Raw genomic sequence first — 17,973 nt, 5'->3', positions numbered from 1 at the left:
CCCTACTACCTACTACCTAGCTAGGGCTCAGGCTGTACAAGGAGCCGTAGCCGTAGCTGCACAAGAACGTACACGTCTTGGCCTGCAGGCTGCGCAGCTACCTGCAACTGTGCACGCCGCCCCTTGGATTCTCTACACACCACGCGCTCACATCACCTTGCTTATTTAACGCATCAATTAGTGGAGTACTAACACTGTGATTATCTTATTATTAACAACCTGTGTGGCCGTAGTAAGCTTCGATAGATCACCTCCTATATAACCATCTCTTCAGCTTCTCTTTTCTCACTTTCTCTTTCAGCGCGAGTTCGCGTCAGCTCCACCAGATCTTTGTAGAATCCGAAGAAGACAGCTAGCTAGCGTGGCCACCTTGAACTAAGCTGCAGCCGCCGCCGTCGCCGCCATGATCACCGGGCGCGACATCTACGACGTCCTGGCGGCGATCGTGCCGCTGTACGTGGCCATGTTCCTGGCCTACGGCTCCGTGCGGTGGTGGGGCATCTTCACCCCGGACCAATGCTCCGGCATCAACCGCTTCGTCGCCGTCTTCGCCGTCCCGCTGCTCTCCTTCCACTTCATCTCCTCCAACGACCCCTACGCGATGCAGTACCGCTTCCTGGCCGCCGACTCGCTCCAGAAGCTCGTCATCCTCGCCGCGCTCGCCGTCTGGCACAACGTCCTCTCCCGCTACCGCCGGGGCGCCGGCGGCGCCGCCTCGTCCCTCGACTGGACTATCACGCTCTTCTCCCTCTCTACGCTCCCCAACACGCTGGTCATGGGCATCCCGCTCCTCCGCGCCATGTACGGCGACTTCTCCGGCAACCTCATGGTCCAGATCGTCGTGCTCCAGAGCGTCATCTGGTACACCCTCATGCTCTTCCTCTTCGAGTACCGCGGCGCCAAGGCGCTCATCTCCGAGCAGTTCCCGCCCGACGTCGGCGCCAGCATCGCGTCGTTCCGGGTCGACTCCGACGTCGTCTCGCTCAACGGGCGGGAGGCGCTGCAGGCGGACGCCGAGGTCGGCAGCGACGGCCGCGTCCACGTGGTCATCCGCCGCTCCGCGTCCGCGTCCACCACGGGCCACGGCGCCGCGCGCTCCGGGGTGGGAGGGTACCGCCCCTACGGCGCGTCGTCGGCGATGACTCCGCGCGCGTCCAACCTCACCGGCGTCGAGATCTACTCCCTGCAGACGTCGAGGGAGCCCACGCCGCGGGGCTCCAGCTTCAACCAGTCCGACTTCTACGCCATGTTCAACGGGAGCAAGATGGCAAGCCCGCTGGCGCAGCCCGGCTCCGGCGCGCGCGCGCCGGGGCTCGACGAGCAGGTGGCCAACAAGTTCGCGTCGGGAAAGCAGGGCAGCGACGCCACCGCGTACCCCGCGCCCAACCCCGGCATGATGCCGCCGCCACGGTATGTGTGTGTGTCCACTCTGCTGCACACCAATACGTGCAACGAGTTTCTGCTCGCTAATCGCTAGTGCTACTAGAAAACGTTTTACTCGTAATAATCTTAATTTGTGAAGTAAATGCATATAGTCCAATGAACAGTATTTTGCATTTGTTTTGCTCAGAAAAATTAGGAGCTGATTTTGATGGGAAAATATCCCTGAAATTTGTCTTGTGCTGAACCTATCTCAAGTTAATTACTTTGTCTTTTGCATTTGGTGATACTAGGAAGAAGGAGCTCGGGGGTTCGAACTCCAACTCCAACAAGGAGCTGCACATGTTCGTGTGGAGCTCCAGCGCGTCGCCGGTGTCGGAGGCCAACCTCCGCAACGCCGTCAACCACGCCGCCTCCACCGACTTCGCCGGCGTACCGCCGCCGGCCGCGCCGGTCGACGGCGCCACTCCAAAAGGTAACTAATACGCAGCAAACAGTCCCTCCTTCCAAAGACCCGTACACGCGACGCTAATCGTTTTCTCGTCACTGCGGCGTGTCATGTCTGCACTTCAGGCGTAAGTGGCACTGTCACGCCGATCAAGAAGGTGGACGCGGCGGCGGCGGCGAACGGCGACGTGGAGATCGAGGACGGCCTGAAGAGCCCCGCGACGGGCCTGGGCGCCAAGTTCCCGGTGTCGGGGTCGCCGTACGTGGCGCCGCGCAAGAAGGGAGCCGACGCGCCGGGGCTGGAGGAGGCCGCGCACCCGATGCCGCCGGCGAGCGTGATGATGCGCCTCATCCTCATCATGGTTTGGAGGAAGCTCATCAGGAACCCCAACACCTACTCCAGCCTCGTCGGCCTCGTCTGGGCCCTCGTCTCATTCAGGTGCAAATTAAACCTTAAAAACACTTGCCCATACACACCTAAATATCCATTAATTGGTTCATGCATGACTAGTTCTTATATGGCAAGTTCATCACTTTGCGACTTATCGGAACACATGAATTCCAAAAGGAGCAGTTCAGTTCAACTCCTGCAAGATTCAGTGAATCCAAACGGAGGCTTGTCAATTGACCGGCTCCAAGATTAATCCACATTTCCATGTCGTTCACTACTAGGTTGCTTGTAACTTGTAGGATTAGCGTTTGCATGTGAGAGCACATGAGAGGTACGTCGGTCTCGGATCTGGCACATGCAGTGATGCACGCAGATGCAGGTCCTATATATGTGTTTGCCCTGGAGCCTTGCAGCAGACCAAATCAGCTGCGGCTGCCGTGTTTGTCTCCACCCATCCGGACGGCACAGACATGATCGACAAAGCTCATCCATGACTAAATTGCACGATGCTTCGTGTCCAAAAGAGTACAATTGTATATTTTTATGCAAGCATCAGTGTGCTATTTTACTACACGAGATGCATGGCATGGCACATCTAGAGGAGAGCTGAAAACAGCAGGCATTTCTAGGGGAAGAGGACAGCACATGCTATACCAGCATCTGCAATAGATTATTGGCTCTGTTATCTTGCATATGCCGGTTAACATGGGTGGATTAACACATTTTGTTTTCTGAAAATTTCAGGTGGAACATCCAGATGCCCTCGATTATAAAGGGATCGATATCGATATTGTCTGATGCAGGGCTAGGAATGGCTATGTTCAGCTTAGGTATGAAACCATTGGCTATTTGATATATATTTCTGGTCATTAAAACTGGTATTTTGTTCTTTACATGAACCGAGAAATTCTGACGGTGCTTCATGTGGCCTAGGTCTCTTCATGGCTCTGCAACCAAAGATCATCTCTTGTGGTAAGAGGGTGGCGACGTTCGCAATGGCGGTGAGGTTCTTGACTGGTCCAGCGGTGATCGCCGCCACCTCCATCGCCATTGGGCTCCGGGGAGTGCTCCTGCACGTTGCAATTGTTCAGGTTGGCATCACCACTATACATATCATGCTCTAATTTTTTTCTTGAGATCATTAAAAAAACATAATAATCATACTGATGACTGTGGAACATGTGATTGATCGACAGGCTGCACTTCCACAAGGCATCGTCCCCTTTGTGTTTGCCAAGGAGTACAACTGCCATCCTCAAATACTTAGCACAGCGTAAGCAATTCCATGCTCAAAGTTTGCAAGAAATACACCTCATTCTTATATGTTGCTGCATGTACTCAATGCAGAAGGCTAACATCTTGCATTTTTGCGTTGTTAATTTTCCAGGGTTATTTTCGGGATGCTTATCGCGCTTCCGATCACGATACTCTACTATGTTCTTCTTGGAATTTAGATTTCTGGGTAGGGAGAAGTAGGATTCTAGAAATCTAGAGATGGATGCATGCAAAGAGGAAAACATTGGTTATCTTGAAGACATGAAGATTCTGAGTGCAGAAAAATAGGGAAGTAAGTAGGACCCTAGAAGAGAGAAATGCAGAGGAGAAAAAAAAATCCTTGATTCCATTTTTTATATTTTTTGTTACTGTTTTAGATCCAAAGTAAAGGTTAGGGCTTTGAGTATGAAGGATTGAACCGTTAATTGGGCAACTTGGTACTGAAGATTCGCCCCGGTTGATTCCTTTGTCCGGAGACACACGATCTGCAAATTTCTGCCTGATCTCACACACAAATTGGGATAAAGTAATAGAAGCGGTTCCCAAATCGCTTGGTAAGATCGTCAGACCAATCCAGCCTGACGGCTTTGGGAAAAGAGCTGGAGCTTGCTTCGATTCAGTCCTTGCCTGCGTGCACAGATCTTTTCAGATACCAGTAGTAACTCTGAACGCTAAACTCTGGAGCTGCATCTGCCAGGGACTATTGGTTTGTAAAGGCGTCATGCAGCTTGCATTGAAAGAGTCCAAAGCCATGCAGGCATGCACGCACTGGCTCCTCCTAGGGATTCAGCAGTGGACCACATGAGGAAGCATCTTCTTGCGATTGTTAATGTTGTTGCCAAATTTTTTTTTTCTGTTCTTGTCTGCCTGCCCAACCCAATTAGTGGTGGTTAACTGTGAGAGGGTCAAATGCCAGCAACCAGATGGTCTGCTCAGTGCTCACAGCGCATGTGAAACCTCTGTTTTGTTTTTGCCGCTGCCTGCTAGTGGGCTGTCCTTTATTTGCTGCATGGAGAATGCAATGCATGGTATATGTGGTCTAGATCAACCAAGTTCTGAACTTATTTTAATGAGTAACCGCATCATTAGTCTTCAGCCTGGTAATCCTAACCGTGATCCTTGATCGCCTCATGAAGGCCGCCTTCAGAGCCTGGACCATTGGTGAAGGCTGCTGTCAAAAGCTGGTACTTAATCTGAAGTTCTGAACATCCGATGTGAAAAAGAGAACATCTCCGATTGCGCCATCAGCAGTCGAGACCGATCATGCCGAATTCAGTATGTAGGAGCACCAGTGGAGCAGAAAGGTGAAACTTTGGAAGCTGGGTGCTTCGTTGATTGGACCTGGACTCCGAAATGTCAGCAAAAAGTAATCAGTGGGTAGAGGACAGTCAATGGAATCCGATTGAAGGAAGCAGTGGCAATAATCAACTACTTAGACAGACCAGCTCAGGCTGTCTGGGGGGATGATAATTGGAGTAGTATACTTTTGCGGCTGGTTAGTCAAAGCACTCCACATCAGTCTTGGAATCTCAAGGAAGATATGCACCTCAGAAATCTTCAGCTCGGTGTATCATCGCCTCAACGGCAAGCTTACTCTTGAAGTCTGAACTCTACCCCACCCCAGGTGCATATATGCAACGGAAATAAACATGGTTATAAAAAAAATTGCAACGGATACATGCTCTCCTGGTTCCTTCAGTTTGACTCGCTGACAGATCATACAGCATTGACCACGAAAGAAAAAGATTGGTGCTACCAGATTCAGCATAAAAAAATACAAAACACCTTCATAATAAACAGTTATTTCCATTTCCATTTCAAGTCATGTTTTCATAGATATCATTAGTAGCAGTGCACTACTTGCCGCCTCCTGAATTCTGAAACACTCATGTCTCCAGTATGAATGGTAGTTTCCGGCTGCGGGCTCCAAGCTCTAGCTAAAGGAGGCTACACCGTCGGTATCCGTGGCGCCTACACGGGCACGCAAGGCCTTGAGGTAATCAGGACATGCTAGGCTACGTGGTGGCCGGAGAGGTAGCTTTCTGTTTGGGCTCGGTTCTCGCAGAGGTAGGAGGCGTACCTGCAGGCAGCAGGCTGCACGGCGCAGCACGCCGGCCGACGAGCAGGAACGAGTCGGCAGGCAGGGTCGGTGGTGCCCGCCGCCGGAGGCAACGTAACCAAACGGTGAAACGGATCACCGATCAGGCGAGCACGCACGAGGCGGCGGCGCTTCAGGCTCTTGGATCCGCTGCTTTCCTGGGCGGCTGGACCAGAGATGGATCGCGGGCCTTCCTTCTATGTTCTAAGTGGGCCCGAAATCAATTGCGTTCCGCCGATTTCTTTGTAGTGGGTATATAGACACGACTGGGCCCGTGTGGGTGGGATGACGCGACTGGGCTGGGCAGCCCGCCTACTGCAGATCGTTTTGGTTTGAGAGAGCACGGAACGGGAGTATCAACAAAGTATATGCTCATCAGCTCTTGGCTGTCAACTGGAATCGCCTCGCCGTGCGTCGCACACGTACGTCGTCCTCTTCGCCTGAGCTACCCACCGCACACGACCGCGACGGGGCCCGCCTGCGGGGGGCGGCGAGATCGATCGATAATCTGGAGGCCTTATCAGTTATCAATGGATCGACGGCGAATCCAGCGCGAATCCGCCGTCGCACACGTAGGAGGAGGAGGAGAGGAGCCGAGGGGCACGCGCGTCTCTTTCGCGGCGAGCTGCCGCCCGCGCATTGATCGGGCCGATCGCGATTCGCCGCGACACCCACCGCGGAAAACCTGGTGGCGGATCGGAGGCCCTGTCGACGAGCGCGTTTTCTTTGCTGCTGAGGCCGCCTGAGGCGAAGCCGTGCGTGCGTGCATTTGTATTCTTTTTTCCGCTAAGGGTCACGTTCGAATTTCATTCCTTCACGAAGCAACGAAAATACGGAGTTTGTTCAGCAGACCGTACAGTTCAGAACTAAACCAAATCACAAAGAGACTCCAGGTGAACTTGGCACACAGGGTCCGCCACTGTGCCACAAAAGCTATCCAGTGATCACCAAAGCAAAGCCAACACTACCACAACTGCTTGCAATTGATAAATTCAGGGCGATTTGCCAACAGATAATGTCCATCTTTTGTAGCTACCGGACACTCCCCGTATCTTCAGCTGTGGCCTTCGTAGGATGAAAGTGAAGCGCCGCTTTCTTTAAAGCTTCAGCTCCTGCTTCCAGATTCTCCTTGTCTTCTATTTTTTGCAAACCTGCCCAATAAGTTAAGAAAGAAGATGTTGGACAAATAATCTCTGTAGGAGATCTAGTCAATTTTCCTTCGAAGTAAACTCTATTTCTTGCATTCCACAAAGCCCAACAGATGGCTGACATACCAACCATACGGAAATGTTGGAATCGAGGTATAGTACTCCTCATCCAGACCCAAAATTGATCACGAGAGGATGGTCTACAGTCAGCTCCTGGTACCATGGCAACTAAACTCCATACATATTTGGCTAGAGAACAATCAAAGAAGAGATGATTTATATTCTCATCTCCATAACAGAAACAACATCTTTTGTCTCCTAGTCATTTTCTCTTTAGCAAATTATCTTTGGTTAGAATAGCATCATGTTGGATTAGCCACATAAAAATTTTGATTTTCAAAGGTACTTTAGCCTTCCAGATTTGTTTATTCGGCAATTCTGACTCAGCACTCCACATGGGATTATATAAGGATTTCACATAAAAAGTACCAGATTTCTTCCCGATCCACTTTGGGGAATTTTTTCATTTGACAATGCACAGCTTGTTAGGATATCTCTCAATCTTCTAAATTGTGTTTGGTTGCGCTCATCAAGCCATCTTCTGAAAATAAATGTCCACCCTCTTGTTGCTACAGTTGCTACCTTCCATGTTGCTCATTGCAAATTTCAAACAGCTTAGGGAATTTGTCTTTAAGTGGCAACGGGCCACACCAGGAATCCCTCCAAAAATCAGTGTCTTCTCCATCTCCTACTCTCATGGTCCTTCCGCTATATATAAATCTTTCACCTTCAGCAAACCATTCCACAAAGGGGAGTTGGTGCTTTTCCATCTCAATTGGGATATAGTGTTTTGTTTCACATATTTCCTTTTAACAATTTTTTGCCACAGACCCTCTCCTGATTCCAGTTTCCACCACCACCTATACAGTAGGCAAAGGTTCATTCTCCTCTGGTCTTATATACCTAAACCCCCTTTCCTTTTTGGTCTAGCTATTTTTGTCCACTTCACCAAATGTTATTTTTTTTATTGCAACTTTCTTGCCAGAAAAATCTTTTTCTAGTCACATCCAACCTTTTTATAATTGTTTTTGGAAGCAATTAAAGTGACATACAATAAATTGGGATACTACTAAGACATGCATTTAACAAGGTCAGTCTCCCTCCCATAGAGAGGGAACTACCTTTCCAGCCATCAAACCTTTTGATAAGTTTTCCGTCAAGGTGCAACCATTCCATGATATGCAACCTTGAACCAGCCACCGGCACACCCAGGTATTTGATAGGCCAATAGCCAATAGCACAATTTAGCATTTCGGAGTAAGTTAATGTTTTCTGCTCATCCTGTGAGATCATGATGACCTCAATCTTCTCAAAATTTATTTTCAGTCCTGACATTTTTTCATATAGGTAAAGAAGTAGCTTCATATTTTGTGCATTTTCCACATCATCTTGTAGGCATAGGATTGTATCATTAGCATATTGAAATATAGAAACCCTGTTAGTAACATATTCAGGAACCAATCCTTTAATTAGGCCATGTTCTTGAGCTGTACTAATCATTTTAACCAAACTATCAGCTGCAAGGTTAAAGAGAAGGGGATCAGAGGATCCCCTTGTCTACCCCCTTACCACTCTTAAAGTAACTTCCAATCATGTCATTTGAGTCCCGCTTGTAACCACTTCCTTAATCTAATTACACCAGCTTTCACAAAAACCCCTCTGTGCTAAACGATCAAAAAGAAAATCCCAACTTATTTTATTGTAAGCTTTTTCAAAATCTAGTTTTAAAACCAACCCATCCTTCTTAACCTTGGTGTCACGTAGGATTTCGTGTAGACTCATTATCCCATCAATGATATTCCTGCCCTTTATGAATGTAGTTTGGCAGTTGTTTATTATCCTGCCCATACAGCTCTCAAATCTTAACATTAAAGTTTTGGTGATTATTTTGTAATTGACATTGAAGATGCAAATAAGCCTGAATTTCTGTATTTTGTTTGCATCTTTCAGTTTGTGCGAAGACGACAGAAGAACACGCGCAAGATGCTCGTAAAACTTAGCCACACGGGGCACGGGCGATCTCATGCATCATTACCCCCAAGAGAAGACACACCACCAAAAACATTAAAAAAAATCATCATGGATGCCCGCGCTGACAATGGACTGCTCGGTCGCTAACAATGCTGCCGAAAACATAGTTCAACTTGTTACAAAAACGGGTCGAAGAAAACGGGTCGACAATCCCCACCAGCAGATCGGAGACGAAGACGACAACGCGGGGGGAGAGCTGAGGGAAGAGAGGCAGGACGGACGGACGGGGCCGGCCGGTCTCCTCTGGCTGGCTGGCTGGCTAGTCGTCGTGCAGGATGGCCGGGTAGGAGACGAGTCGCCTGGCGCAGGCGGTGCAGGCGAATCGGCGCTTGGCCCTGCGGCAGAGCGGGAGGCAGCAGAACACCCACGTGGCCTCCACGTCCGTGGCCGCCACCCCGCCGCCGCAGTACGGGCAGCTCCCGGGCGCCTTCCGCGCGCCCAGCACCTTCTCCTCCTTCCCGCACAGCATCGCCGCCGCCCCCGACGCCGCCGCCATCGATCTATCCTGTATCCCCTCCCTATCTGGATTGGAGGACAAGTAGGACACCAGCTAAGATAGCTAGCGACAGAACAGAGGAGCAGCGCCTGCTGCGGCTTGCTGCTGCGGTGGGTTTGTGGATATCGACCACGGGTGCTGCGCGCTGTGCTGTGCTGTGCCGGGGGTGCGCGCGAGCAAGCCGGCGGTGGGGCTCGCGGGCGCGCGTTTACGCCGGTGGGGCTCTCGCAATCACTCCCCTCCTGCCTTTGTGGTTGGCGCGGTTGCTCGTGGTTACTCGCGTGGCGTACGGCGGTGGTGCCGTAGTAGTGCCCGGCCGGTGGTGCGGCTCCCGTCAGCCGGAGCTGTCGTTTCCGGCCGGGCGGGCGTGGGATGGAACAGAGCGAGCGGATGGTGGCTGCGTCGGGTCAAGTGCGGTTCTGATCACTGATGTGAGGGGAGAGGCTAGCAGTGTGTGGCGAAGCTGCCATCGCATGGCGGATTGGCGGCCGACTGGCTTTCCGTTGCGGCTGGCGGGGACAAGAGGACGCCGGGGGAGTGCGCGCGCGGGGCGCTTTTTGCTTGGGCTTATTTGGTTTAGTCACATGCACTGCTTGTGACCGTGAGGGGTCGGTCGATCGGTGGACCGTGAGTGTTGCCCCACGTCCATGATCATGCGGATCAAGCATCATCATCACGTCGTCGTTGCAGGACCCGCGTCGTCCAACCTGATCATGCCCCTGTCACGCCGTGTGTCCGTATGGTGGTCGAGCTTTTATCTAGGCCTTGTTTAGTTGCCCAATTTTGGACAACCAAAAATACTGTAGCGCAACTGTAGCATTTCGTTTGTATTTGTAAATTATTGTCCAAATATTGACTAATTAGACTCAAAAGATTCATCTCGCAAAGTACAACAAAACTGTGCAATTAGTTTTTAATTTCGTCTACATTCAGTACTCCATGCATGTACCGCAAGTTTGATGTGATGGAGAATTTTCTTTTTGCACAGTGTCAAAGTTGGGATTTTGGGAGAAACAGCCCTAACCTCTTTCGGTTGGCTTCTTGGACCTCTGCCGCGTGGTTGTACTGTACTGTACTGATGTGTGCAAGCCGATGAGGACGTGGGACCGACGATGATGAATTTCTGGCTGCGTCCAGCAGCCAGTAACAGAAGTTGTTCTGACGCTGAACTCCAGAAGCCAACCACCCAAACTACAGCTAAAAGTAGTTTTTTTTTAACTAGTACAAATTTCACAGCACCTTTCAACTTTTCACGAAAATTTACCCACCGCCAACTTTGCCCTTGTTTAGTGCACCTTCAACTCCCACCTTTGGCACTACGCAAAAAGAAGATTTCCCGTCACATCAAACTTACGGTACATGCATGGAGTACTAACTGTAGATGAAATTAAAAACGAATTGCACAGTTTTGTTGTACTTTGCGAGATGAATCTTTTGAGCCTAATTAGTCAATATTTGGACAATAATTCACAAATACAAACGAACGCTACAGTGTGCTACAGTACCGGCACAGTAATTTTGGCACTCCCAATTTTAGCAACTAAACAAGGCCTTTTTCACGAAAATCTCCCACGTTACGTGGTTCGTTTTCTCTTCCTTCCATCTTCCCGTCACGCAGCACCCCCAACGCCGGCAGATCCCTCCTCTCCCGGCGGCTGCGCGATCTCTTCCTCGCGCAGCCGCAGCTGCCGCCGCGACCGTCCCCGTCGCCAATGGCCGCGCAGATCGACCCGGAGCTGCCGCGCCCCGCAGCTGGGAATCACGGGTTTGCCACCCGCCATGGCCACCGCCGCTCTGAGCTCATGCGCCGGCCAAATGCGCCGAGCTCCGGCCGTCTCCGTCCAATAGCCGCCACCCACCGCACCTCGACCTCCTGTCTGACCTCCCCAACCTCTCCTCTACGAGCGCCTGCGGCCACAGGGCCAAGGATTTCAAATCCTGCGGTCGCCCGTGGTCCTCCCGCCGCCGCCAAGACCTCACCGTCGACGGCACCCCTCCGGCCATCATCTTCACCAGCTGACCCCACAAACCGAACGCTGGTAATCCCCTCCACCCCGAGCTCGCCTCCTCCGCTCGTACCCCACACCGTCGGTCCGCTGGAACGCGGCCTTGCCGCCGTGGCCGCGCCCAGAGCGCCGCCCCACTCGCCACCGGCCACCTATGGCCCAATTCCCACGACCACAACAAGCTCCGTAGACGCGCCTTGTCTCACTGATGCTCACGGTGATGTCCCCGTCGCCGGCGAACCGCTGCCGGCGAAGTACCCGCCGCTTGACCCAGGAAGTTGTATAGAAGAAGGGAGGGAGAAAGAAAGCTGTAGAGAAGAAGTCCACTCTCGGGGCCTGACTGCCTGAGCGCAAGCAGGAGAGCTCCTCTTCTCCTCTGAGACTCAAGCTGGCGGCAGCACAACTGGTGGATGCCGGTGCCGCACCTTGCCCGTCATCTCCCCTAGCAAGGTCGCTCCTGTCACTGCTTTGGCGATATGAGAGAGATGCTCGAACTAGAGACAAGAATGCCTGAACGGATAAGAACAAACGAAGAGATGGCCTTGCTTAGTTGCCAAAGTTTGGAGGTGCCAAATTACTGTTACAGCACTGTAGCACACTGTAGCGTTTCGTTTGTATTTGTGAATTGTTGTCCAAGCATTGACTAATTAGGCTCAAAAGATTCATCTCGCAAAGTACAACAAAACTGTGCAATTAGTTTTTAATTTCGTCTACATTTAGTACTCTATGCATGTACCGCAAGTTTGATGTGATGGGAATCTTCTTTTTGCATAGTGCTAAAGTTGGGAGTTAGGGTGAACTAAACAAGGACAAAGATATAATAGTCTTGTAAAAAAAATGAAAATTGACTGAGACGTGCTGAAGAGGCCCGTGCAGCACATTAAAAAAAGATAATGTTAATTGATCTACCATTAAGAACTATTGTGTTTTTTCATTGGCATATTTTTTTCGATCCTAGGATTAAAATTCGTGGATGTTTGATCTAGTCCATGTCACATCGAATTTTTGGAGATTAATTAGAAGGACTAAATATGAGTTAAGTATAAAACTAATTACACGGATGGATGCTAATTCATGAGATAAATTTATTGAGCCTAATTAATTCATGATTAGCATATATTTGCTGTAGCATCATATTTGGGCTGTTCGCTTCAGCTTATAAGCCGGCTGAAAAGATGAAACGGCTGATTTATTGTGAGAGAAAAAAACTGTTTGGTGGCTGATAAGCCGGCTGAATAAGCTGAAGCGAACAGGCCCATTGTCAAATTATGGACTAATTAGGTTTAATAGATTCATCTCGCAAATTAGCCTTCATCTGTACAATTGGTTTTATAATTAATCTATATTTAATACTCCTAATTAGTATCTGAACATTCGATGTGCTAGGAACTTAAGAACCAAACACCTCCCTATTCCTACATTTTTCCATAATGGTGATGCAAAACTTAAAAAAAATTCTTTTCTAAAATGATCATTTACATGCCAACAAGTGAACAACATAGTATTTTACAATCAATTTTCATGTCAACAGTTCCTTAGGGCTTCGGTAGCATTATGGATATTTCTTACAAAATTTCACGATTTCACAGCTGTTTCAACCAAACGATTTTCAACTCTGTTATAGCTCGCAACAACAGCCCACGGTTAATTTTTGGCAGCTACGATCCAAACCAACGCACCCGGGATCTTCCTTTCGCTCCGGTCAGTGGGCGCAATGGCAGACACGAGATGGATTGCTAGCAGGGGCTTGGGCAGTAGTGTTTACTGCTCTGGACAAAAATCCGGGTTTTTTTTTTTTGGAGCGATTGGTTTTGGGCTTTTGGCACTTTGATGCCCAACAGCATTTAAGGCCTGGCTCATAGCTTTAGTTAGTTTTCCCCTCAACCCATGCGCACTCAGGTTTTGATGGACGGATGGATCCTCAAAACATCAATCGTGCTTAGCCATAGTGATTAGTGATACCCTGTCAGGCTTTCACAATCTCAAAGTCGACTGGAATGGATGAACCTTTTTTTGGAAGTGCTTCTTTAACTCAAAACCAGCTGTTTTTTAGGGGGCAGAAGATATTGAAGAAATGCCATGTCCAGTTTCTTCCAAATAGAAGTGCCGGTGGAGGAGTGGATACTACGCCCTTCTATATTTAGGACAAACTAATTAATTTAAAATGAGCTACTTATTTAAACGTCATACCCTTTCGTGAAAAAAAGTAATTCTGGGATTCAAAATGTGTCAAAAAAATAAGTTATTATTACTCCATTCAGTAGGTGTATGTGCATGCGATAGTCAATTAGCGTAAAAATATGATTAATAATAGAGGCAAACAATATCATTTCACTTCCTATTAATCAAATTGGTCGTAAAAATTTTAGAATGACTTGAGGGAGGTAGCGGCGGATGCAAACCGTGAGCTCCGGCTCCTTCCCTTTCCTTACATCCCTTTCCTTACTGCTGTGTATCTTGTGTATCTCCTTTGCTCATGGTCGGAGGTGGAAGAAGATGGGTGGGTCTCACCGGTCATAGTGTCATATATATATATATATATATTTATGGGCCTACCAGAAGGTTTGGACAATCCTAAATATGGGACTGGACACCGAGACGGATCTGATATGAAGACTATGGTCTAGGACGGTGTAGTCTACATGGAAAGACATGAACTAGTCGAGGATTATGAAAGTACTCGTTGTAATAAGAGTACAACTCCTCTAGTCGTATCCAACTAATATTCTTGTAACCACCCGACATGTAACTCTGTCCCCGACAATATAAGGCGAGGCAGGGACCTTCTCCAAAGCGATTCAATCCAACTAACACACAGGATGTAAGGTATTACGCAATCTAGCGGCCCAGACTTGTCTAAATCGTGTGTCTGCGTTTACCTTCGAGTTCCTGATCTCGACGAGCCCCACTAACCAAAATACTATCTTGGAAACCCCCTCAGTAGGTTGACGGGTTTAAACACTGATAGCTGGCACAATAGGTAGGGGAACTCGCCCAGAATCCACTAGCGAACTCGATGGCACAGGTCATCATCAAGCCAATTGTCGCATTCGAAGCAGGCGTGGCGTTTGTCTTCGGCTCTTGGGTTTGCATCGCCATGGGTACTTACAAGCTTTGGCGAGTTGGCGGCACCGAATTCCTGCACAAATAGTGGGGATCTCGCTCACATTTTTGAATATTCATTTGAGCATCGCCATGACTTCATCAGTGCTAATCTCTTCCAGAGAGAATCTAGAGGGATCGTCCAGGCTGGTGTATTGTTAGCCATAGTGGCACCTCTGCTGCAGGGCTGGATGCGTCGCTTCATAAAGCTGAATGCCACTCTGATTCCAGTAAGGCCCTCTTGTTTCAACTGCGCTATTCCACTCATCAGCTCGAGTAGTTGGAGGCAATTTCCATGTTTTGGTTTATCAAGCCAGCGGTTGTTCCATGAGGGATGATGCCCTATCAGTTGGGTAGTTTCGGATCATGGTTGCTATTGTAAGCACCACTTTTCCTTCCATTCGGCATTGGAGTCTATCAACTCGTAATCCAGATACTAGCCGCTCGTTGTCTCTCGCATCTGGATCCCGGTGCCTCCAACTAAGAGAGTATGATCTTTTGAGGGTTGTGGCTTCACACGAAAAAACTTCCGGAATAATTGAAAGTGCGGTCTGATCCCAAAAAAGACTTCGCAAAAATGAATGAAGATTTCAGTATGGAGGATCCCATTGGGGTTTAGATGCACCAACTCCAATTTATAATAATGCAGTAAACCTTGGAAGAAATCTGAAGAGGGCAATGAAAGGCCTCGCTCGATGAAGTGCGCAAAAATTACCGTCTCATCGGGATAGGACTCCAAAGGGCAGACGTTGCCATATGCAGATCGTCAGTTGATGAAATCCTGATCTTGGAGTAAATTGGCGGCTATGAGTGCTTTGATATCCTCCTCATTCAGAGTTGACCGCTTCCAAGCACAGACGGGATCTGACGGCGTGGTCTGATCGGTTTTCCCGTTGTCGTTGTCAAGATTTGCGGATCGAGACTTAGACTAGTAAATTTCTTTTATGCGCGTAAGGCTTCGGATGGTGGCGTGGGAGACACGGGGTTAGACTGGTTCGGGCAAAGGAAGCCCTACGTCCAGTATCGAGGCTGCTCGTGTTACCCACGCGGGGTTCTGTAGTAGGGGTTACAGATGGGCGAGAGAGGGAACTGATCCCAGGTCTCCTAAGTGTACTTGTGCTCTAAGGGAATGTGAGAGTGTACTGTTGGCTTGAAGAAAAGAGTCCAAGTCCCCGTTTTCGGACCCCTGGTCCTCCTTTTATAGCGCAAGAAGGAGCTCGGGGTTACAGGTGAGCCGGGCGTCCAGAGGCGAGGTAGAAAGGATAAGCTAAAGAGAAAAATAATACAAGGGGAGGGTCCCAAGGCCGCCGCTCTTGCTCCGGCCTCCGGTCCCTGTCAGCACGTCCGGCGCAGGAGGGTGATACCTTTTCGATCTTGTCGATGATCTCCCTAGTCGTCATCACCGTCGAACGTGATGATGATCCTCAACCTCGGCATCCGTGCTCGCTGGGGAGGAAGTCCGATTCTGTTGCCCCGCTGATTACCGTAAGACCCGGACGTCGCGTCCCTAAGACTGCCATTGGGCGCACGGGTCGCGAGAGCGAGCAGTGCGCCCTCCTGTGGCGTTCGGCGCACCTCATGAGTACTTCGTGGCGAATCAGAAGGAGCTGCGGCCACTGCAGCCCGCGCCGCACAGCCGCGCGCCGGTATTCGTGACCGGTTACGTTGGGGACGCCGCTCCCTTTTGGCTTGACAGGGCCGCGGCGCATTTATGGCGAGGTCGATAGGGGGACCCACGAGATCGTTATCCTGATCCTCCAGTCCGCGCCCGAGGCGAATACCCGTCTTGTGGACCCGAGTGAGTCCGACCCCCGCACCCAGGATCGGGCGAGGCGGAGTTTCTGTGGTGGGGATCGGGCGCTCCCGACCCCGGTTCCCTGGGTCGGGCGAGGCGGAACCTTGCGGCGAGGGGTCGGGCGCTCCCGACCCTGGGACCGCGGTCGGGCGAGGCGGAACCTTGCGGCGAGGGGTCGGGCGCTCCCGACCCTGGGACCGTGGTCGGGCGAGGCGGAGTCCCGCCATCGAGGGGTCGAGATTGTCCGACCCCGGGGCCCTGGGTCGGGCGAGACGGAGTGGGATGTTCTCTGCCTCTACTGGGTCGGCGGTAATCGTAATTACCGCAGGTGGGCCTGGGCCTTCATGACTGTCGCTTTAAGAGGTATTAGGAGGTCGTTAATATTTCCCCCGCAACACCCGTACTTGGGCACCGGCAACTACGGCTCTTTCTTCTTGTCAGATGTTTTCTTCTTCTCACCTTCGTCTGATTTGGAAGCAGCAACTTTCTTACCTATCCATGATGTCACGAGCTTCTTCTGTTGCATACGCTTGGGGGCTGCTTGGTGGGTTGACAACGGCACTAGTGTTCGGAGATTGAACAGTGGCGGCAGTGCTAGGGCTAAAGTGTGGAAGTTGGAAAGGCAAATGGCAAAGGTAAAATGGAAGGGATAACTTCCTCCATTATTTATAACAGTGGAACGGTAAAAACTACGCAAATAAAGGGATTTTGATTTAAAGTATCCACAAAATTTCGAACACCTGATTGGCAGTTATCTTTATTTTAGGAGGAGATAAGATCTCCTTCCAGAGATGGTCACGTTGACCAAAGGTTGACCCTTATACCCACCAAACTAGTCGGCTAAAGGTTCGAGGGCTGTGTGCCACGTGTCCATCGACAAAAAGTTTTTTCTCTGGATTTTAAGGGGAAAGTGATGCGAATTACAAATTGACCCTCAGCCTGATTCTTTGATTCAACCTAAGGCTTAGGGGCTACTCCATATGGAATGCGACTTTCGTCGCACTTCCATATAAAATTCAACATTGAAGGATATGAGATTGAGTTAAATGAGACTTGAGCACATTCTAGTCGCATGGCAATTTTTGGATACCTTTGAAGATTCAACCAGATGGAGTACTCAAAGAGCATCAAAAACTAGTCAGTAAAGTCTACAAGAGTACCCGGAACTGTTACATTTGACTAAAAAGTACTCAGGGGCTTATCGTACATACATCTATGGCAACACTAGAAGGTTTGGACAATCCTAAATATGGAGCTGGATCTGAGACGCATCTGAGAAGGAGACCATGGCGCAGGACGGCGTAGTCTACATGGAAAGACATGAACTAGTCGAGGATTAGGAAATACTAGTCGTATCCGACTAGTACTCTTATAACCAACCGACCTGTAACCCTGCCCATGACAATATAAGGCGAGGCAAAGACCCCCTCCTAAGCGTTTCAATCCAACCAACACACAGAACGTAGGGTATTACGCAATCTAGCGGTCTGTACATGTCTAAATCGTGTGTCTGCGTTTACCTTCGAGTTCTTGATCTCGACGAACCGCACTAACCAAAATACTACCTTAGGTACCCCTCGGTAGGTTGCCGGATTTAAACACCGACATAGAGATAGAGTGAGGAACGTGTTAGTGTCAAGAGCAAGAGATGCAGGGGTAGCATAGTCATTTCACGTGATTGATCCACGCTGGCCTGAGGAGAGGTGGCGTGCCACGTCAACAAAAATGGTAAATGTGAATTCTC

General features: G+C 49.8%; 2 protein-coding genes across 2 annotated transcripts; one reads left to right on the top strand and one right to left on the bottom strand.

Annotated features, from left to right (window-relative positions):
* The first annotated feature begins 307 nt into the window (after window positions 1–307).
* On the top strand, window positions 308–4,089 carry LOC101753110 (auxin efflux carrier component 2). Its single transcript, XM_004965606.2, has 7 exons — window positions 308–1,410; window positions 1,674–1,855; window positions 1,954–2,266; window positions 2,963–3,048; window positions 3,152–3,309; window positions 3,415–3,491; window positions 3,606–4,089. The coding sequence occupies exons 1-7, from the start codon at window positions 404–406 to the stop codon at window positions 3,670–3,672; spliced, it is 1,890 nt and encodes a 629-aa protein (XP_004965663.1). The 5' UTR covers window positions 308–403; the 3' UTR covers window positions 3,673–4,089.
* A 4,617-nt stretch (window positions 4,090–8,706) lies between these two features.
* On the bottom strand, window positions 8,707–9,840 carry LOC101752698. The gene has a single exon (XM_004965605.2). It carries the CDS (start codon window positions 9,324–9,326, stop codon window positions 9,090–9,092), a length of 237 nt encoding a protein of 78 aa, XP_004965662.1. The 5' UTR covers window positions 9,327–9,840; the 3' UTR covers window positions 8,707–9,089.
* Window positions 9,841–17,973: the final 8,133 nt, after the last annotated feature.

This window comes from Setaria italica, chromosome IV (assembly GCF_000263155.2).
Source record: "Setaria italica strain Yugu1 chromosome IV, Setaria_italica_v2.0, whole genome shotgun sequence".
NCBI classification, from domain to species: domain Eukaryota; kingdom Viridiplantae; phylum Streptophyta; class Magnoliopsida; order Poales; family Poaceae; genus Setaria; species Setaria italica.
Note: the sequence above shows the minus strand (reverse complement) of the source record. Positions and strands in the feature narration are given on the sequence as shown.

What these genes read in the sequence shown, in the direction of transcription:
- LOC101753110 (XM_004965606.2), top strand. Translation starts at nt 404, where the DNA reads ATGATCACCGGGCGCGACATCTACGACGTCCTGGCGGCGATCGTGCCG. An exon ending in GGCATGATGCCGCCGCCACG is followed by an intron (nt 1,411 to 1,673) that starts GTATGTGTGTGT and finishes TGGTGATACTAG; the next exon opens with GAAGAAGGAGCTCGGGGGTT. An exon ending in CCTCAAATACTTAGCACAGC is followed by an intron (nt 3,492 to 3,605) that starts GTAAGCAATTCC and finishes TTAATTTTCCAG; the next exon opens with GGTTATTTTCGGGATGCTTA.
- LOC101752698 (XM_004965605.2), bottom strand. Translation starts at nt 9,326, where the DNA reads ATGGCGGCGGCGTCGGGGGCGGCGGCGATGCTGTGCGGGAAGGAGGAG.